At 36.0% G+C, this 23,793-nt stretch overlaps 1 protein-coding gene across 1 annotated transcript; it reads right to left on the bottom strand.

Annotated features, from left to right (window-relative positions):
• Window positions 1–109: 109 nt before the first annotated feature.
• On the bottom strand, window positions 110–22,546 carry slc1a7a (solute carrier family 1 member 7a). The gene is made up of 11 exons (XM_042717865.1): window positions 21,650–22,546; window positions 18,964–19,042; window positions 7,653–7,868; window positions 5,944–5,986; window positions 4,581–4,812; window positions 4,400–4,499; window positions 3,378–3,611; window positions 2,949–3,143; window positions 2,099–2,233; window positions 1,651–1,750; window positions 110–1,552 (listed from the first exon to the last, which is right to left on the bottom strand). Exons 1-11 carry the CDS (start codon window positions 21,783–21,785, stop codon window positions 1,280–1,282), a joined length of 1,743 nt encoding a protein of 580 aa, XP_042573799.1. The 5' UTR covers window positions 21,786–22,546; the 3' UTR covers window positions 110–1,279.
• Between the last annotated feature and the right edge of the window lie 1,247 nt (window positions 22,547–23,793).

The raw sequence follows: 23,793 nt of genomic DNA, 5'->3' as shown, positions 1-23,793 counted from the left end.
CTGTCACTTTTGATCAATTTAGTGCATCCTTGCTAAATAAAAGTATTAATTTCTTTAAAATGAACCTTACTGATCCCCAAACGTTTGAACAGTAGTGTGTGCATACAGCTGTATATATTTACAGTATTCCCCAAAAATATTTGTACACTTAAAAAAAAGTCCAATTTGAATATATAATCATAAAACAGCAGTGCATTGGATAAAAGATCAAGCCAAGCATCTACAAACAAAAGATGCTGGAGCTTTTCTTACTAACTTATAAACATCTTGTCTCAAAACTAACTTTTAACCAGCTGGAGTTTTGGTCAAGCATCATTACTTCAGTGTCACATGATCGTTCTAATGTTTGACAGTCAGAAAGTTTCCAAATACTTTTGATGTCAAAACAGGCTTTTATCTATATAGACTTCAGATGCAAAAACCTCTCGGATTTTTTTCTTTTAATTGAGCATTTTTTTTTTTTTTTTTTTTTTACCAGACTCCGATATTTAGGTTCAGTAATTTCACTTTAATGGCAAGGTTATTAGTCAGTTATCGAATGCCTTATTTTCAAATGTCCAATGTTATTTTCATAGGAGCCTGATTAAAATACTCATTTAAAAGAAAAATCTCAGACAGATTTGGAGGTTTTTGCATTTTAAGTCTCTCTCTCTCTCTCTCTCTCTATATATATTTATGTTAAGCCCTAAGCTATAGCCATGTTTAAGTTTCAGGGTTGTCTACAGCTCTAGATGGAGTTAAAGGCTGAAACCCCTCATATAATGCACTGATATTTGGACACTTTTAATACTATAAGTGTCCAAAAACTTCTTGGGGCCGCTGTATGTGATCACTGGTGGTTAAATCTTCTTCAGGGGACAGTTTTTTCCTCCCTCTTTTACCGAAAGAGCAGACTTAAACAGAGAAAGCTTTGAAAAAGAACCTTTCTGAAGATGAAAAAAGATCTCAGCAGCATAATAAAACAACTCATATCCACACTCCTCAGACAAGCTGTCCATGAAGAGTGTTGTTCTTCTCTCCTGTGGATCACAGGGAAAGGACACAATGACAATAGCACTCATACGTACACCGATCTTCCTCCACACACTTCGGCCAGGAGCTCAGCCTCCGGGGTCAACAGCGTTCAGTGAATCCCCCCAGCAGGTCCAAAGATTCACAGCCCCCGATCGCTTCAGCTTCCCGTCGTGAAACTCCCTACAAAGACATTCACACACAAATCCAAAGGTAGAGAAAGAGAACGGCTGGCGTCTTGCAGCTCAGTTTTGGTCTGTGAAGGAGTCTAGACATTGGTCTCCAGACCGTTCATGTCTATGGTACAGTGGTCTTTGTCTTTATGGTCTCGTTTGTAATGGTGTGGAGACAGATGAGGGGACCTCTTCTTGTCCGGGGGCCTGATGCCCTCCTCCAGCTGCATGAGACGGGCCACGTCAGGAGACAGGTGCTCGGGTTTCCTCAGGGGGCCCGGTGGAGGGGGCTGGAAGCAGCCGTTTTTCTGATAGGACATCATCTGCTGGATGCTGATCATGGGCTTGGTCTCACAGATGAGAGGAATCTGTGACGAGAAGAGATGAAATCCTCATTTTTATAATGCAATGGAGTCCACATGCAACGTGTTATTGTTTCAAACAACCTCTACAAACTCATTCCCACCTCCTCGCCCTCCTTCACGAAGTCTTTTCTGCATATGTGTGCCATGATTCCTGTGGCCAGAGCATCACCCATCACGTTCACCATCGTCCTGAACCGATCCCTAACAGACACACGAGTAAACCTCATATTTAAAAAGTTATTAATTATAAATCTTAACCAACATCAATCACCAGTGTTGCCAAATCTGTAGTTTTCCTACGGAATCGGACTACTTTTATACTGTTGCTGCAGGTCTCCACCCTGGAATGTGATTTCGACTGAGATAAGATCCCCCAAAAGGAGGTTTTGACTCATCTAAACATGATTTTGGAATGATTTTTGATAGCCGATATGCCCCAGAAGGTGATTGGGCTAGTTTTGAGTAGCAGTTTGGCTGGTCTACATTTCTACACTCTACATCACAAATCTACATTTACAATGGAAATGAATGAATGAGAGAGAGACTTACAGCGCCCAGTCCACAGCGATAATAAGAGTGATGTCATCTGTAGGAAGTCCCACTGAGGTTAACACGATCACCATGGTTACCAGGCCGGCCTGTGGAATGCCAGCAGCTCCGATACTCGCTGCTGTAGCTGTGATGCTGAAGTAAAAATAAATAATAAAATAAAAGAAAAAATTATTCACAAAATACAGAATGAGTAAGAACTTGATATATTTTCGTAAGATATATATGTGTGTGTATACATATATATCATTATGATTTGGCACTAATGTTAAATACTAAATGTATGTTTTTTGACAAATTATTATTATTAAATTATTAAATAATGAAAGAACAGAATCCAGTCATCTGAATTACATTATGTAATTATATGTATATTTTATATATGTATATCACTTAATTTATCCATATTCAATATATTAATAAATTATGTTATATCATCATAAATTAATATATGAATAAATAAATATAAAAAAATAAATATATTAATAAATTAAGCGAATTCCACCAGCTGGTGAGTCGCAACAAAGGAACTAACAATCATGTTTAAAATTTGCATGTCATTTATGGAGTTACTAAACAACATTAATATAACATATAATAATAATAATAATTACTATTATTATTATTATTAGTAGTAGTAGTATTAGTAGTAGTAGTGTTACAAACAATAAAAATATTATCCACTGACAAAAAAAAACAAAAGAAGAAAATGTAACACAAATTAAAACTGTCCAAAAGGAACAATCAAAAATGTTCATATTCAGATGAATAGTCAAGATAAATTAGAGCATAAATGTTACCAGACAAGGTCTATGGTCAAAAGGGGCATCTTACCCCTTTCGTACCCTACCTGATGGTGATGATCTGTCCAAAGTCCAGCTCGTAGTTGTTGACTTGAGCAATAAAAATGGCTGCCACGGCCTCATATAGGGCAGTGCCGTCCATGTTGATAGTGGCACCAACAGGAAGTACGAAGCGAATGATGCGGCGGTCAATGTGGTTGTTCTCCAGGAGGCACTTAAAAGTGATAGGCAGCGTGGCAGAGCTGGAGTACAACACAAGAGTTTGTCATTTACATTTGTGCTACTTTCAATTCAAGGCTGGAATACACAACTTTTTGTTTTCATTTATTATGCGTCTTCTAGCAATGAGGTGCCTGTTTCTGCATGAGTTTGGTGTGTTTGGAACAATTTGAATGTCTGGTAGTGTGTGATCCTCAGCTGTATAGTGATGATGGGCAGTTTTCTGTTAACTATGAATTGCATGAATGTGCGGTTACCTGGATGAAGTAGCTAATGAGATGAGCAGGGCCTGTAAAATCCCTCGGATGTAGACGATGGGACTCTTTTTCGTAATGAAGAAATACATGGAAGGCAGGATGAACAGGCCGTGAAGCACCAGCCCCATGACAACAGTGATGGCGTAGAAGCCCAGTTTCTTCCCCATAGCTGAGGGGTCATCCATTTCCAAGATCTTTCCCGCCACCAGAAACACAATCCCAAACGGGAAGTACCTGAGGTGTTACATCAGAGATAGATGCCATTCAGGGGGAATTCACTGAACAGTTGCACTCGGTATGTAGGTGCAAACACTGGTGCAGTGCTGAATGTTTTTAGTGCAACGCATATAAAAAAGGTAATTGTGAATTGCATACAAACTCAGAATTCTGATAAATAAAGTCACGATTCTGAGAGAAAAAGTCAGAATTGCAAGGTATAAACTCACAATTGAGAGAAAACATCTCAGCAGTTGTCAGACTTGCAATTCTGACTTTTTTCTCAGAATTGTGGATATATATCTCAATTGTGAGTGATAACGTCAGTCTTTTTTTCCTCAGAATTGGTCGGATAGCTCATAGTTGCGAGTTTATATCTCAAAATTCTGAGAAAAAATGGGTCTGAATTGCTAGATAATGTAAAGTAAACTTACAATTGAATTAAAAGTCAGAATTGTGAAATGCGAGAAAAAAGTTTATATCTCACAATTCTGACTATATAACACACAATTTCGACTTTATATCCCACAATTCTGATGTTATAAGTAGCGATTGTGTGTTTATATCTCACAGTTCAGAGGGAAAAATCCATAATTGCGAGATATAAACTCGCAATTCTGAGAAGAAAGTCAGAATTGTGAGATACAAAGTCACAATTACCTTTTTTTTTGTGGAAACAAGCTTCCATAGTTTGGTAAGAATGACCCCAACATAACTCTCTGTGTAACGGCTCTAGTTATTTGGTTTATTGTCGTAGTGAGACATACAATAATTTTACGTTTGTGTTACATGATGTTTGTATATACCATATAACAATGGCCACAATTTTCAGCACGGCTTCATTGAGACTCTGGCAGAAGTTGACGAGAGCGCTGCCATTTGGTCCCATTCTTCCAAGCATGATTCCTAAACGACACGAATAACTGAATATTTATAAAACAGACTGGATAAAGCTGTGGAATTCCAGATGTTGCTGCTGCCACTCACCCATAGTAGCTGAGAAGATCACGATACCGAGGACGTTCATGCCCTCACTGGTGCCAGGAAGCGTCCTGAAGACCACATCTGGAGGTGGCGTCAGGTCCAGGGAGAAGTTCTGGATATCTGTGCCGTTGTCATCCTGGATCCCATAAATGAAGACCCGTCTGGTGGTGGCGTCTAGTACGTCCTGACCAATGGTTGGTTTGGGCTTCATGATGGGGATGCTCCTTGTGCGATACTACAATTCCATTACAATTCATCATTAACATGGCATATATAAAACAAATTTACAGCAAAAAGTACAGCAATGCAAAGATACAATATCAAAGGAACTGTACACATGCAAGGTTAATTTCAACATTATGCATACAACTCTGGCCGAGCTGATAATTATTTCCATGTTTTAGCCAATAATTGATGATCAGTTCACATTACAGCGCTTAATTATTCTGTCTAAATAAATGAATTTAAACACTAAATGTTCAAAGTAAATTTAGGCATCACAATATTATAATGTGCAGTATGAAAAATAGATATATTTAACAGTGTTTTTGGTAACACTTAGGTGTCCTTCTTACACGTTACGTGTACTTACTATTATAATAATGATAAATTATGCATAATTACATGAAAGTAACCCTAAACCAAACCCTAATCCTAACCCATATAGTAAGCATATGTAGTTAATTAATATTACTCAGTAATTAAATGTATAATTACACTGTAACAAGGACACTTTAAAATAAAGTGTAAACTGCTTTTTATTTATTTTTGTTTTTGAAGGTTAACTTAAATTGAGCAGCAGATGACTACAACTAATTTAAATAGAAGAAAAGAACTGCACAATTAAGCAGACAATACTGATTTATATGAACACAACAATCTGTAAAATTGGCCGATGACAGTTGCATGGTGTGAATTACGAAGCAACATTTTAAGTACACAGCAGTAAATATCTTTAATATGACATTTTTCCAGTTTTAAGCCCTGTTTACACCAAGAATGATAAATATAAAGATAATGATATTAGCATCCACAAAAGTGAACGATATCATCTGTTTATTCTAAGCACACGCGCATCTGCTGCGGAGCTCGTCACAGCAGGATTGATTCTGATTGGCTGTCAGTGTTTTTATCGTTCAGTGCTGGGAAAAAAAAAATCGTTCTGAAAGTGATTCCAACGATATCGTTTCTCTGTGCCTTTGTCGTTATAGCTGTGGTGTGAAATCTGCTATTCTTTAATATTGAGAACGATTTTTAGAAATATATCTTTATCGTTATCTTTATAGTTATCGTGATTGGTGTGAACGGGCCTTAACAGCGTTGAAGGCGCAAGGCATGAAACTAATAGAAAAACATAAAAACTCACTTGCTGAAAAGTTGCTTGGACCAAGTTGGCTGGAAACATGTTGCTGATGGAGGAAAGAGAGTTTTTTATATGAATATTATAATGAATATTAATGTTTACTACACAGAATCAGTGGGATTCTGCTGAAAATACTAAACTGGTTTATTCTGATCATCCACTAATTTGGTGCTGGTCAGTCTGGTAGACCAACAAGCTAAGATGGTGAGGCTGGATAAACAGGAAGTTTTGTTGACTGAGCTAATTAAATGAGGTCAACATCCAAATCACAACATTTGCTGTCGACCAACCACTGTATTTTTTCGCATCTGTAAAAGCACCCCTTGCACAATAGAAGAAGAGGAATATTATGACAAGAAACTTTTCAGTTGGACAAAGTCCAACTCTGTAACTGAAGTTTAAAATGTATGAACCTTAAAGTTAAAAGATAATAGCATTTAAGCTGAACTCAAATCACTACACATCAAGTATTATATTTTATATTGGCATATGTTCTTTCCAATCACCAGAAAAAGCACCATAAGTGCATTGCAGAAGTGTCCACATTGTGACACAGTCACCTAATCCTAATCCAAGTGCCTTGCGTCTGGTTAGCACAGAGGGCCCCAGAAGTGCCAATCCCAATAACCTCTCAGTGGAGATCACAAATATCACGTGCTAATTTGGTACCTTTCTAATTTTACCTGTCTAAGACTTTCATCATGAAATGCACTCTTAACAAATTGAGGTAATCTTGTGGCTGTATCAGTAGTCTCCTCCTCTTTCATCACCTCAGTGAGGGCCATATGGTCTCTGGCTCAGATCACTAATCAGTTTTGGCTCCAGTCTTCACCATGCACTCTACTGACACGGGCCGTGCTCTGTCACGCAGCACAGGAGACAGGTGCATGGGGCAGGAGTTCCCCATTTCTTAGTCCTCAGCCAACCCTAAACTGAGCCATGTCTAAGCTCTCCTGATCCCTCAACATCACGGACACTATACTTTAACACAGAATCCAGATTTTCACAATAAAATAAAATCATTATGCCTGGCAATCAACAACATCTGATGGTGCAATGCATCTTTGCATTTGTGTATAATGGGATTTATGTTTACATTTCTGAGAAATGACAAGTAGATAGCAATAATAATGCTCATGATCAATACACACAACACAAGAATCCTTGCATATAAAACGTGTGGCTCACTTTTAAAGAACGTTATATTCAATACATATCCTGAACTAACTAACAATTTCCAACAGTCAAGAATTGTGTATGTGTATGAGTATATATACTGCTGCCTACATAAAGAATTGCCTTTAAGTGCAACAAAGATAAGTAAAGTGAAATGAATGTCAAGGTCTGGGACTGTCTTTCTCCTCCTGACTGCATATGAACTTACTACATTCATGTAACTGTTTGTGACAAGTTCTTGACTAACTGTTCCACTGACCGACTGGAACAGTGACACAGCGTAACTGGGATTAAAAAACGGCCTCATTTACTCAAGCAAACAGCAACTGGCTTATCATTAGCTTTACTCACAAGGTTTAACAGACAGCTCAAAGGCTCAGCTTCTGAGATATCTGGAACCCTTTATGTTCTATCACTGAAAACATGAGGGAAGTAACAGTGTTTTTCTCTGCATAGTTAACTGAAGCCTACGCAATAACTATCCTAGCATAGGCAGCAAACAGACTGATCACGGATACACAACAGCACAGGCTTACCGGATAAGGTCCAGCAGAGCATCAGCTGAGCTCATGATGGGCTTCCCGCTGTCCTCCGAATCCTCCTTCTGGGCAGCTCCACCTGGGTGGATGATGACGACCATGACAATGCCCACCACCACAGCCACAAAAGTCGTCCACAGATAATAAGAGATTGTCATAATGCCCAGTCGACTGGAGCACTTAGCATCCAGGGCTGCCAAACCAGACATCAAACTGAGGAGAGAAAAACATGTTTAAATGTTAATAAATCAAATGAATGCAGAGATGCTAAAATATCAAATAAAATAAAAGAATTTAAAATCAATAAAAAATAATAATAAAAAATAAATAAATAAACATTGTCGCATAAAAAGATTCAAAGACCAGAGCTATAATAATAATACGTCTCCAAAACAGGTAAATTATCTTCATTGTTCAAGCTCTACAGTTAATTAATAACTAACACTAAAAATAGTGGTTAATTTATTAATATACACTTTTTAAATAAAATAGATGTTTGCTCTGTGTTTACCTCAGATGCATGTTTGGTGCATTCAATTCATTCCATACCAGGCAATTCAGAACAGAATAGAAAGAAATGAAGCTGTGATGCTGTTTGCTAATGTTTGTTGGAACTGTGGATTCAGGAAACACTAAATCATTGAACTATGTTTATAAAAGTGGAACGTGCAACCATAGACACTTGTTTTTTTTTTAAATATTTTATAAAAAAAAAAAAATCAACAACATTGTCTCAGACTACAGACAGGGATGGGCAGTATTTCAAATAAATGTATTTGAAATACAAAACACTATTTTGTATTTTGTATTTAAATACACTTAATCTTAGTATTTTTGTAGTTTCAAAATACATAAAATACTTTTTTCCAATCAACCTCTTTATTACACTGCCGATTTCCTGTATCAACAAGTATACAAAAATTCTAAATACAAAAACACTAAGATTAAATGTATTTAAATACAAAATACATTTGACTCTTTCCAAAGGTATTTAAATACAAAATAGTATTGAAATACTGCCCATCCCTGCAGGAAATCAGCAGTCTAATAAGGAGGTTGATACTTTATGTATTTTGAAAATGCAAAATACATTTGATTTTTTTTCAAAGGTATTTAAATACAAAATTGTATAATAGTTTGTCTTAATATCCGAGAAATGATCCCCAGACAGTGACAAACTTTTCAATGGAGTTAGACCTCAGAAATTGGAGTCTTTCCATTTATATGACAGAGATCATAATTCAAATTCAAAAATAGGGAGGTGAGGATGTCTTCCAGTTCTTTAATATAAGTCTCTTAGCCACAATCATGCCCAGTGTAAGGGCCTGCTGTAAAGTTTTTGGAAGGCTAGAGGTGTGTTGTGAAAAGCCAAAGATAGCAAGTTCTGCATCCGGCATACGAGGCCTATTATAGGCTTTAGAGTACGAATCAAATATGCTTGTCAGTGAAGGGCAAAACCAAAAAGCACGAGCAGTTGTATCCTCCGAGACCTTGCCCTTGTCACACAATGGTGAAACAGAAGAGAACATTTTGTGCAGTTTGGTGGTGGTATAATGCAAGCAACGAATGACCTTGAATTATATCAATTGATGTCTGCATGTTGATACTGCAGTCAAAAACCTATCCCACGTTTCATTGGAGAGCTCAGCTCCTAGTTCAGTGAGGAGTATTTCAGAAAACATCAAAAAACACGTTTCTCAGGGAGGAATTCAAAATCACAAATTTTGGACTTCTGTTAATGCCTGATTTGTAAATAATGAAAAAAGTGTGAATGGGGCAGATCAAACTTCTCTCTTAGCTGATTAAATGATGCAAACCTTCCCTCAAAATAAAGGTCCTTTATAGAACTTAAGCCCCTCTCCTTCCAAACAAAATAGGTTCTGTCAGACCATGGGGTGAAAAAGAATGATTGTAGCAAATTGGTGTATACACAGAGGTCTCTGGCAGGGACAGTTTTTTTTCTTACTTGATTTAAGATTTTGATAGAATTTTTCGTCACAATACTTAGCTTATTTATAGCTGTGGGCTTATCTAATTTGGAGAATAACATGGCTGCTAATAAGGTCCCAGCTGCCAGGCCTGTCTCCATTTGCACCCACAAGGGAACATCAGGAGTCAGATTGTCCGGTGCTCCCTTCTCCCAGTACACTAAAGGAATAATGTTTAAATACTGGCAGACCCAGACCACCCACAGACCTGGACTTTTGTAGATGCATTTTAGATATCTGATGTGTCGTATAGTTCCAAACATAAGACAAAATCACAGAATCCAGTTCCTTAAATAAGGACAGAAAAATTGGGAGATTTTCCAGTTCTCTATATTACATTTGAGTTTTGAAAGAAGCTTCACAAAATTCAATTTACATAATAATTTTGGGTCTTTAGGAATTGTCAGCCCTATATATACAAAGTGGTCCCTAACTATTTTGAATGGAACGTTTTACCAAAAAAAAAAAACCTATATAAAGTATCAGAGAGTGGCATAAAGTTACTTTTTCGACAGGTTGGTTGTATACCCAGATAATCTCCCAAAAGATGTAATTAACTCTAAAGAATGGGAACATAAAGTTCTGCACAAAGACTAATAAGGGCTTCACTCCCCTATACTTTGAGACCTGTGATATCTTTTTGACTTCTTATACATATGGCATGGGGTTCTATTGCAATAGCAAAAACAGCAGGCGAAAGGGGACAACCCTGTTATACCGAGCAGTGTAAAGGGAACTTAGACGACCTGTCCGTGTTTGTTAAAATTGAACACACTGATCTAGCATATATTAATTTAACCCATGATATAAATGTCTCACCAAACCCAAACTTTTGTAATGATCCAACATGTAAGGCCACTCAACCTGATCAAAAGCTTTCTGTGCATCCAAGGACCGAATTGCTGTCCTATTAGCTTTTATGTGATCAGCGTATATCGTGTTGAGGAGGCGATGTATGTTAAAAAAGGAGAATCTGCCAGGTGTGGTCAGGATGAATGATGGAGGATAGATGTTTGTTATGTTTGTCCAAATCCAATTCAGCCTTGGCAGCATCATTAAGTTTGGGTATTTCAAGAGAATCCAAAAAATAAGTTAGATCAGAATGAGTGGCTTCATAGCTGGAAGTGTACAGTTCACTATAAAATTCTTTAAAGCGAGCACTAATATCTTTGGGGTTGGTTAACAGGGTGCCATCCTTGGACTTAATGCTATGGATTGACCTACAGGCTTGAGCCCCTTTAAGTTGTCTTGCCAGGAGCTTATCCAGCTTATCACCGGCTTCAAAATATTTCTGTCTCATTCTCAAAAATAGATTGTTTATTTGACCTCCAAGAATACAATTATACTTATACTTAAGTTTCACTATCTTCTTAAAATCTTCGGATAACTTTGACACCTGGTATGCCAATTCAAGAATAGGAAGAATACTTTGTATCTCTAGAAGTTGTTTCTATATTTCCTTTTTGGCATTAGATTCGTTGGAGATAATGTGCCCAAGCATGAAAACCTTTAAAGTCTCCCAGAGCATAGAATCTGACACCTCCGCATTATCGTCAAACTCTAGAAATTCTTTTAACTAGGTGATAATATAGTCTACAAATTTACTGTCAACCAGCAAAGATGTATTGAAACGCAAGGAATAAGACTGCTTCATGGGAGAGATCAACAGACACGGTAAGGGGACTGTGATCAGAGATCAGTATGTTGTGGTATTTGGTTTCAGTAACATGAGAAGTTAACTGAAAATCGATTAAAAAAGAATCAGTTCTCCTGTAAGATTTGTGAACATGTGTATAGGAATAATCCCTGTCAGCAGGGTGTTGAATTCTCCAAATATCCACCAAATTTCTCCACTTAAGCAAATTGTTTAGGACCTGTACTGATGCAATTCCAGGTGGGTGACGACTGTCTAAATAATGGTCTAAATAACCGTTCAAGTCACTGATTACTATATTAGAATTATTCCCATCGGGGAGTAAATCAAAAACCTTCTTGTAAAAATAAGGGTTGTCAGTATTTGGACTGTAGACATTCAAGAAAGTCAACGGGAAAGAGTTTATATATCTGCCATGGGGGTCTGTGACCATAGAAGAAAATTGAAATGGAATATTTTTCCAAAGAGGATGGCCACACCCCGAGCATGAGAAGTGAAAGGTGATTGATAAACTTGTGCTATCCAGCGACACCTTCACTTATGCTGCTCGTTTGCTTTAATATGAGTCTCCTGTTCAAAAATGTTTGAACCTAGTCCCCTAAGTTCACACCAGACCGTTCCACGAACAGTGCTGCCTTCATCGGATCCTTGAAAACTGTAGGCACCCCCTACCACCTGATGTTGAATTTGTAGCCTAGCCAGGTATTGCAGCATAAACTTGATTCCTTTTTTGTGCAGGTTTTGCATTACATCCCAAAAGTAATCACCTTGCTAGCATAGTCAGGAAAGATCAGGACCCTTTTTCTCTTGTACTCCAACTGTACTCCAACTGTCTCCCGCGGCACAGAATCAGCTCCTTCTCTTGAAAATGATGGATGCATGCCAGGATTATGTGCGGCATTTCGTCCGCGGCCCGTTTAAGCTAAAGAGAAAGATGTGCTCAATCCACTTTAACCAGATGAGGGAAATGCTCTTCCCCAAGCCGACTGTTTTGTTTAGACAGCTCTGAATACTTGGTTTCCAACCCCTGTATCCTTGCCTCAGATTCACTGGTCGCCAACTCTTGATTAGCAACCCAGGCTTGTAGCTCAGCCTGAGAAGTTGCAAGCTTCTGAAAGTTGAGTTCAAAAGCATCAAAGCGGGCGTTTGCTCCTTGCAAAATTGACTCAGACATCTCTTTACATATCTCTGGGCACATAGTGAGAGCGGCATCTGGACTTTTCTCAGCCATGTCAGATGAGCTATTAGCTTCAGCATTAGCTCTGGTAACTTGATCATCAGTGCTCTTAACTTTATTAGAGGCACTCGGCTTCAGCTTAATAAGAGTTTATAATAAATTAAACAGGTATACTCACTTTAAAAGCAAAAAACTAAATAAAACACGGTAAGATAATACCTTTGTTGAGACCACAGAGAGGAGCTCAAGCCAACCATAGACACTTGTATCCCAGACATTCTAGTTCTTTATACTGACTAGCAATGAAATTGAGCAGATGTTCAGACCCACTAAAAGCTACAGTATCAGACACTGATTCAGAAGTGCTATGTCACTGACATTCATAGAGCTATTTCAGTTTGAATGAGTCCTTGATAAAAGTACTTTGGGAGGCTAATTTAAATAAGACAAGAGGAAATCCTCTTCCATTCAATACTCATTGGAATCATAATTCTGTAATTATGTCGAGATATTGATTCCTCGATTGTATTCTCAATTTGCTCCTCCATCATTGCATCCATTGATGGAAGCGCAATTAACCTGTCAAGGTCCCTTGATCTGAATTCATTATTTTAAATTAGCAATTCTCCATTGTTTAGAGGATTTGGAACGCTGCATATGTGTGGTGAAACAAACAAAAACTGTAAGACACAAAGCCAAAATGATCACTGCTGCACACAGAGACAATGAAAAGAGCTTTATAGCAATGAAATCTTTGCCTTCTATATGAGACATCCTTTGCTGGAGAGTAACTAACCAAAATGAGCAATGCTACTAACCTGACTACATCAGTCACTAATGCAATTTAACATATAAAATAAATTCCTGCAGTTATTTTATTTTTGTGCATGACCTTATTGAATATGCATTTGTAGGATTTTCCCTTTCAGACACAGAATTTATGGGAGGAGAGTATTAAAATGAATCACGCAACGCAATTTACTAATGTTTGTGCTTGTCAAATCACTGATATTTGCACCATTATTTAACACCCAAAAAAAGCATGTCTTAAAGCATGTGGTAATTTGCGCTGGCCATTATGGAAATTATCTGGATGCATCTGTGTTCTTTAATGTGTGCATTGTCAGTTTTCTGTGCTTTTATGAAATTGCACTCTTATGCTAATTTGCCCTGTTTAGCAAATCTGGACCTAAGTCTTGTTTTCTGAAAAATGTGTTCTTTGCTTAAAACAAGAAGAACAAAAAAATCTGACAGTTGACAACAAAAATCACTTAATTTTGATATATTCTGACACAAAACGAGACTTAATACCTTGTGTCATTCTACTTCTGAAGTACATGTATCTTGATTTAAGAATGTTTCGATATTTGTAATAAAACTGAGACAACAATACTAAGAAAATGCTTTTTGCAATGAATATCCCTTTAGGAAAATAAACAGTTCATTTTGATTTCATGTCTGACTTCAGTCTGTTAAGTGACTTTAATCACTCTAGAGTGTAGTGTCTAATAATCCATAGGCCTACTTCTTTTCTCTTCTAGCACTGTATTGTACTGAGTGCTGGTTGTGCACGAGCAGGTGCACATATATGTTAATAGTGTATGTACATGTGTGTTAAGCCCCTTGTTGTACCCTGCATGTGTTTCTGCTACAGGCGGCCAGCAGGACTTCCAGACCATCTGGAGCTTTCTGTGAAGCACCTCTGTTTGACAGGAGCATTACCCTTAATCCTGCCTGGAGATGGGAAAATTCAGATAAAGGCTCTGCGCCTGGGCCTTTTCCCCACGCAGGTCACATGGGTGTCATATTTCTGAGGTGGGACAAAGCAAAACACCTGCATACAGTATATAGCAGAAACACTCACACAAATCCAAATAGCTGAATGCATAAAAATATGTCTAGGACACATTTCAGCCAAAATAATAAAGCAAAACGTAAAAGAAAAAAAGTATCTTGTATAAATAAAAATAAGCCAGTTTTTAAGATCTTTTATTTTTTAAATTAAAATGTTTTTTTTTTTTTTTTTTTGCATTGTGACATTATTTACATTATTTACATTCACATTATTTAATGTTATGTTTATGTATCACATTATTTTATTTCATTTAATTGATTAATTAATTTTAATTTTGATCATTTTCTCTATTTTCCTTTGTTCTCAACTGTGATTTTCACCATGTTCTCATTACTACTTAATAACACTTAATTTACAAAATGTTTTTACTGTATTACAAAATATTATAACAATGATTGAATTTTTATTTACATAAACTACATATTCACAGTACAGCAAATACCTTTTAGTTTAAACTTTTTTTAACTGTACAATCATGAAAAGTTGTTTTTGTGCTTGCCTTGTCACAGTGCAAAAACATTGGTCCTAAATGTAATTTTCTATAAGCAAAACATGATTTCTTATTTATGTTTTGGTGAACTATGGCCTGGACATGTTTTTGATCTTGGTTTTGAGACACTCTTATGTAATTCTTATGTAACTGTTATGAAATTCAAATGTACCAGCAATTAAATATTACCATATAGTGTTCAGAACTATTTTTAGTACTAATTTTGAAATTAATCGACAGTACAATAATAAACAGAACAGATGATAACTCATGTCTAGTTATGTATAAATCGCTTATTATTAAAGTAAATCACTAATAAACTAATACATGAAATAGCATCACACTATTGGTCACATATGACAACTTGATGATTAAATTAAAAATTAAATAAAACATAAATTAAAGCTGCACCTCCTGTTACCATAATTACACTTACAGTATTGACTCATTATCTGATGACTAATGATCAAGCTACTAATACTTCACTAAAGGGACAAAGCAAGAGTTTGTGGTAATAAAAATATATTCAATTAATTACTGTACATATTGTTAAGATAAAACATGTCTACTAATGTCTACTAATGTATAAAAACTTGATGAGACTTTAATACTTATTGGCTGAAGTTATAAATGTGCAAAAAATGTTAGGTCACACTTTAGTTTGGGGACAAATTCTCACTATTAACTATTAACTGTGACCTTTGCTTCAATAAGCTCCTAATTTGCTGCTTATTAATAGTTAGTAAGGTAGTTGTAAAGTTTAGGTATTGGGTCAGATTAAGGGATCTAAAATATGGTTGTGCAGAATAAGGCATTAATATGTGCTTTATAAGTACTAATAAACAGCCAATAAAGCAGCAATATGCATGCTAATAGGCAAGTTAATAGTGAGAACTGGTCCCTAATAATAATAATAATAATAAAATTAAAACATCAAATAGATCTGGATCATGGTTTTACAAGCTAAAGAGAACAAACACAAAAGAGGATACTTTATCTCCTCATTTCAGAAGACCTCCAAACACCACCACCAGCACAAAATTTGGAGAGAGAAAAAAAAAACATATGTCAGCTTTAAGGAACATAATCTCATCAATCTGCCACCATGATGCAGCCGAGCTGAAAACAGACATGCCTTAATCTTTCAAAATGTCGATTGATTTTCTCCATATAGATGCAATCATTACGCAATGACTACAGCAGCACCCAGCATTAAAAATCAAAAATGTCTTAAAGCAGACTTTTTTAACATACGAGAGGATTATGTGTCCTGCATCATGCTCTGTACAGATTCTCATTCTGCACATCTATGTATTAAAATGTAAACGCAGAACGACAGGAAATGGAGATTTGGATTTGATTGGGGCTCAGAAAGTGGCATGTTATCAAAGGCAGTACATCTAAAGCATCTATCATGTAACAGTATTTGCCTATAGACCGAGGAGAAACACACACACACACACACACACACACACACACACACACACACACACACACACACACACACGCCTGCTGTGGTTGCCAGATCTTTGGCATGAATATACAGTAGCAAACATTTATAGACTTGCATTAACTGATACAAAGTTATTATACAAACCTACTGAAGTACTAAAATCTACCTTTACAATACACTGAGAACCAGCAAAAAACCCATGTGAATATGAGAATGTCTCCTGATGAATCAAAGCTCATCACAAGTAGCTTTTCCACAAGCTGATGTAAATACTATATACTAGTAGAGTGTCATACTCACAAATACAAAACACCATCATGGTGATACACATGACACTAAAATAATGCAATAAACATTAAATAAACAACTTAAGAAGTCACACAAAATCTGTATAAATGAAAACAAAGCATTTAAGGACATTTCAATGAATAAATATTAAATGTGAACTGTCACTAAGGAAATTCTGGGAAAATTCTGCTAAGATATGTTTCAAAATATATTCACATAAATATAATTGATAACAATCTTCTTTTGTCTATTTTTGGTGTATTTTTAAAATGTTTTTTTTTTCAAATAATTTTTTTTTTTTTTTTTTTTTTTAAAGCATTAAAAATCATTTTGCTCTCCATATAAGCCTTTTTTAAATCCATCTTACATTTGAAGAAATACTTTTTTTGGACATATAACATTTAGTTTTTTGGGATATGAAATACACAGAAATATATTTTCAATTTCAAAAACATTTTTATTTTAACTACATTGTTTACAACATATTTGTTTCTGGACAAAATATATCTTAAATATTTTTTTGTTGCACAGGTATTTTACAACAGTATTTTACTGAAAAATTACATGTTTGATTAATTATTCACTTTATAGTAATGGAATTTACCATTTTACAGGTTTTTCCTATAGCATTTTTTTTATAGTTTATTTTACTGTTAAAATTATGGTAATTTCTTACAGTGTAAACTACATTCAGAATAAAGTGCATGCCATAATCTCTTGGAATTCCCCATTGGTGGCCTTTTAAAACTGTTCTGCGTGTCTGCACGGCACACAGGGATAAGAAAGGGCCTTTGATTGAGGCTGGTGTGTTCATCGGATAATCTGGTTTCCGCTCTTGCTGGTAGGCAGATGGCATTGAAACGAGGACAGTACGCAGACCCTGCTTTGGCCCCTAAGCCCTAGCATACCATTTGATTAATATGACATTTTTATTTATTTTAAACCAGCTAAGGCATTGACAGACCCTTGAGCATCTTCCATCTCGGACCCTGATGAGGAAGGTTCTCATAACCCAAATTACTTCCTAATTCAATTTGCCGCTAACTACTACATTTAGGTCAACATAAACCTGACTGTTTTATATTTAGTCTCTGGTCATTGTATGTGGATGCACTACTTTGGTGTCTGATTGGAGATGTCTTGGCTACTGTGCATATGCAGTTGGTCCTTAGCTTCCTTAGATTAGTGGTAATTAACAACCCTGACCCCACGTAATGACTCCCTAGTGCGTGTGTTTATGTTCGCTGGGCATCTGGAACACTGACCCAGAAGGAAATGTGTTTGTTTGGAATGAGAATCCACTTCGTTTTAAGACTTTGCTGCACCGGAGCAGGCAAATACATCCAGCATGTGATCATTTGGTTTGGATAGTTTTCTTCTACCTTTGTGGTAGAACAAATGGCTGTTAAATCCTAAACCAATACTGACAGTTCACAACATTTCATGCTTTATGCTTTAGAGGGTTAGTTCACAAAAATGTATATTGGTCACCATTTACTCACTCTCATGTTGTTTCAAAAATGCATGACCTTCTACTGTTGAACACAACTAATTTATTTATTTATTTATTTATTTATTTATTTTTTGAATGTCTGAACTGCTGTTTTCCATGCAATGAAAGTGATTGGAGATACAAAAAAGTGTTGAAGTCAGTGCATATGACCAATAAGTCTTCTCTATGAAGCCATGTGATAGCTTTGTTTGAGTAACATGCATCATTTCAGTTGTTATTCACTGAAAATCTTCATTTCTGCTGATATTTATAATAAAATAATATTTATAATATATCAAATATTTAAGAAGCAGTGATGTCACTGACATCTAGAGGTGCCATGTTTGAAAGGATAATAGTTTTAATTTTGCTCTGTTTTTTATATTAATATATCATATGGACTCAGAAGCCTTAAATGCACACGTCAGTCTGCTTTGTGCTTTATGGCGTTTTTGGAGATTTCCAGTATAAATCATCATGCATTTTCAATTATCTATGGAAAATATCAGATATTCTAGAAAACATTTTGTGCTCCACAGAAGAAAGAATATAATATGAATGACAGCATTCATGAAGCTTATACAGTAGAGCACGGCGCTAGCAAAACCAAGGTCATAGGATCAAGAAATGCATGGACTAATTAAATGTGAATGCAATGTACTGTGATTTGGTATTTTTATACTAATGCATACTGATCCTCAAATAAAAAGTAGATCATAAGTGTCAGTAAAGATTGCTAGTGATTTAATTTGGCATCCAAATTAATATGTAAAGCTGTACAGTATGTCTATGTTTAGGCTACCATGTTTATCATGCTTTACCAGATTCATAGATGTTAACAGTTAAGTTACTCATAATAAGATTCATGCAAACAGGGACCTCAAGAAGGAGTAAATTTAGTCCTCTCTTACCTGGAAACTACTAGAGGCAGGATGAGCATCTTCAGCATCCGCATCAGCAGCTCCCCTGGGAACTGGAAGTACTTCACCTCTTCAGGAGAAACAGAACCACACAAAACTGATCTATCATAGAGTCAAAGTGTACGTTTGTAGGCTACGTGTTTTGTCTGGCCAGTTTACAGCTTCAAAGGATTTGAAGCCATTCCAGTGCAAGAAGAGGCGGAAGAGATACTCGCGCCTTGTTTTCTGCGTGCACACACACGGAGGCACACAGAGTTGATTCGTCTTTCGCATCTCCTTGCACTTGTACATACACATACACATAAAATTATGTCAAAATACCCCTTTCCACAATCATTCTTGTAAACATGGAAATAGAGAAAGAAATTGGATGTGTATCATTATACTGGATGCGTGCATCAGGTCTTAAAGTGACAGCAGCCTATGAATATCTCCTGCTGTCTTTCATTAACCCTCATCAAACAATAAATCAAAGATTAATCTGAATTTATACAGTTAAAACTGTTATTTTAAACTTATTACATTTCTGTACCTGAATACAACAGTTAAACCTTATTTTATTTGTAGCTTTGGTATATTGTATATGCTTGTAGTTATTTAAAATTTTTTTTTTTTTTTTTACTTATTTCACTTATTACTGAGTATTCAACTAATCATGTTTGAAAAAAAATGTTCTTTCTGTGGTATTGAAGAAGTACATAAAGTGTGCTTTAATAAATGGAAAGCAAAGTTACATTTATATAATTTTTGACTCAAAAAATGCAATATGATCCAAACTGTGAGTTTTGTGATTTTGAAACCACTAATTATCAACATCGAACATATACAAATGTCTCTTTTAAACAACTTGCTGTGGCTGGTACAGTAATACGCCAAGTTAACTGTGCCACACAAATAATTTTGGATAAGTCACAATCTATAATATGCCTAATTTACATTAAAAAACAGGTGTTTTGTGTTGAACATTATGGTTGAACTGTTTAATGACTTTTGATATTACAGTCCTGTTAATTTCATCATTAGTTCATGAAAATACAGTTCTATCATAATCCAAATTGTCCAATATCATCATGTTTCTTCAAGTTCAAGATAACCTTATACTGCAGGCCAAAAAAGTTGCTGAAGAAGAGCCTTTAAGCAAGAGAAAGACTTATTGAAGACCATATTGTGTTTGAAGGGAGCTGAGAGTCATGATGCTGGTGTTAAAGCGCTTACAGGCCAGCATTAAGGAGGGGGCAGGGATATGGAGCTTAGATCAGGGCCGTTGTCTAAGCAGCATCATGATCGATGCTGACAAATGGCTGTGCATCTCTGGCACTCCTGTGCCACGTGCTAATGCTAACACAGCTGGCACCGAGCCCCTACATCTGTCACTGGCATCCCTGACTTGGGCCATGTAAAGTCTGTAAAGCTGCCATGTGGCGTAATCTAAACGGACAGGGATGCCAAAGCTTACTGCTAAACATAATAACTGATGGAAAATATAGTGACAAACTTCAACTCAATTAAATAATCACTTGTCAAATTTGATTATCAACTTATCACATTTGACTTTTTAGGTATTACCAGATTCTGACCAAGTTATTATTATTATTATTTTTTTTTTACTATGGATGATTGATGCAGTTAAGCAGTCACTTACTGCAATAGTGCTTTAACGTTTCAGATGATTGACTGATAATCCTCTGGGTCACTAGATGCCTGCTTTACTCATGTCATAATGACAGAGAGCACATCTCACTTAATCAATGAAACAGCTAGTGAACACTCAGTGCTGTAGACAGATTATTGTCAAATGTTTAGTTATCTGATATTTTATGCACTGTAAAAAAAAAATCGAAGTTGTAAATAAATATTTTTTATATAAAAAAATGTCCATTCTAAAGCAAAGGAAAATCTTTTATTAATCTAATTTAAAACACTTTTTCCACTTTGCAGTCACATTGGTTTAGTTTGGTTTTGAAAAACTTTTATACCATTTTCAACAAAAAAAATCCATTACAATGTCATTTGGTGTAACCATCAAGTAAACAACTGAATGCATTTGAGTGTACACTTCTTAATAATTAATTTAAAAGTTTTTAAATGCAGTACATCTTTTTTCAAGGTAAAAGTTTTTTTTTTCATATAAATAGCACGAGTTATTAATTGACAAATATCAATATATTTTGTGGTGTTGCACCGCGTGACATTTTACAACCTGAGCTAACCTTGTCTTGTCATAAAAAGTACAGATTTGATAGTTTAAGAAACTTATTGACCTTGACACACAGTCAGGAAATCATTTCCTGTCTTGTTTATTTGTCTGCTTGTTGGTTGCACCACATGACTTTGATTTGGTGGACAAAAGTTTTAGTATTTTAAGCAGTGAATTCTTTTTTTTTTTATATTCTAATTCAGAGAATTCAGTGAATAACTACTTTTGCTTTTTTTCTACTCCAGGAATTAAAAACATACTAATTAAAGAAAGGGCATATTCAGTTGATTGTATGTGTGTCTTTTAATGCATCATGTCAATAAGAATACCAGCTACCTGTATCTCCAGCTGCTGTCACTTTAGCTATACAATTAATATCTGCCATTAACTAATGTCAGATGGAAGGAAAGTTGAGACACTGCAGGAAAGATGGAAACACTGACTCTTATTGGTTCAGGAGGTGCGGAAAACCAAAACTAACCTGCTCAGAGAGGTGTTTGGAGCGCAGAAAGAAGCCCAGCAGGCATCCGATAACCACGGCCAATACTGACAAGATGAGGAGGCCGTTCTGTTGGCACACATTTTTAATGCGGCTCCACACCGCACCCAGAGCCATGGTGACACGTCCACGTCTACTGCCCGATCAATTAGCCATACAAACACCCTGACCTGAGTGCACAAACGTCCCGAGGGGGCAAAAAGAAACAGACATGTAGAGAACGAAGGAGTAAATTAGGAAGGTAGTAATGATGGTATTGAATGTCCCTCCGAGAAAAAACACTTGTCAATCCACCATTGGTCACTACAAAAGCCCATCACCCTTTTCAGTCACTAACACATTACCCTCCTCTCTCTCTCTCTCTCAGTCTCTCTTCGTTCTGCCCCATCACACCCCCTTACCCTGTACTTCAGCCTGGCCAATAGGGGGCTCTGGGACAGCTGGCGGTATTGTCCCAGAGGTTAATACCAGCGATCCTATTAGAGCCGCACTGCATTAAGCCGATCTGAAGATGGATTAAAGATCTCTGAACAATTGGAAAGGGGATTGTTTCATGTAATAAAACAGGGCAAAAACATAAAAATGAAGCAAGTGACATGCCTCAGTGTAGATGTTACACAGCAGGGGGTTTAGACAGATTTGGCCAATGTGGACATGGGTTGCTGTGGCTCTGTCAGTAGTTACAGGTATGTGTATGTGATTTTGCACCCTCCAGTGGATTATGGGAAACAGTATCTAAGTCCATTTAATAACTCAGTCTGCACCTGCACACAAGTTCAAGACAGGAAATGCAGGCTGTGCCAATCACAACATGCTGGGATCATTTATAATGATAATTTCACATGATGTTGATTCAGGGGAAATGTGTGAAAGGGTTGTTAAATGGATGCCTCAAATGAATAAACTGCATACCTATGGGTATTAAAATAATTATACAAAATTGCACAAAAAAGTAAATAAATAAAATAAAATAAAAAAGAGAAAGAAATAAAGGCCTTTTTTTTTTGCATTGTGACATTATTTCAAGTGAATCTATATTAATATAATGCAAAAAAAAAAAAAAGAATTAATGAATGAAGAAAATGAATTATATATTGTTCAAATTGCAAAGCATAAAAAGTTAATAAAAATGTCCTGGCAGAAAACTACCAGTATATTTTACCATTTTTTTTTTTTTTTTTTTTTTTTTTACAGTGTATTATTATGGTATTTGTTTTACTACCTTAAGTTTTTGAAGTATTTAATTAAATAAATCATTGTACCACAGTATTAAAAAAGAAAACAATAGAATTGCAGTAATGAAAATTGCCTTTGAGAATAATGGAAATTAAAAAATAAAAATAAATAAAAAATTCCTGAAATGTTAAATGCATTAGGATAATGAGAATTTTGTTTTGATGCTTTATTTTCATAAAAATAAAGTTTTTTAATTACCTCAAAAAATTTAATGGACTCATTTTGGTGTTAAATGTCTCCCAAAAACAGTTTATATAGTCATATTCCCCCATATTTCTTGATATTTCAGAGGTTGCACTGAACTTCTGCTTGTACAATGTACACAATGTACAATAGGACAGGTATTATATGTTCACATAAAGGCAAGATTACTAAGGTTACTCTTAGAACAATGAGATAGCCTATCCAATCAAAAACTTATTTCTATTTGATATCACTAATTTAGTCAGGAAATAGTACCTCTTCTTATTTTTCATAAGTGATTGTTACGTCTTGAGACATATAGTGTGTGTCTTGCTTTGCTGGTTCTTTCGCTTTCTTGTTTTCTCTCTCTCTCGCTCACAGGGTTGGATCCTACCAAAGTGATCTCCAGATCTGATTGGTGCTAATGGGACCAAGGAGCAGCAATAAAAGGATCTGCTGTGCCTGAGGAGAGAGCTCTGCTCAACTTGTGATTTCCTGTTGTTCCATTGTACATTTGCTGTTGTGTGTTTGCTACAGGGTGTTGATGCTCTTGAGGCCTGTTGATCTGCCTATTGTGTGCAGTGTGGATTTTGAGTTGATAAGGTGTTGTCAATCTCATTTTCCATTTTTTATATTTTGTAAAACATTGTAAATACTCTCTTTTCACACTTAGAGGCTGTAGGGGGTGAGTGCTATTTTCTTTTGC

The sequence above is a fragment of the Cyprinus carpio genome, chromosome B2 (assembly GCF_018340385.1).
Source record: "Cyprinus carpio isolate SPL01 chromosome B2, ASM1834038v1, whole genome shotgun sequence".
NCBI classification, from domain to species: domain Eukaryota; kingdom Metazoa; phylum Chordata; class Actinopteri; order Cypriniformes; family Cyprinidae; genus Cyprinus; species Cyprinus carpio.
The sequence above is the reverse complement of the archived record's forward strand: the minus strand, read 5'-3'. Positions and strand labels throughout refer to the sequence as shown.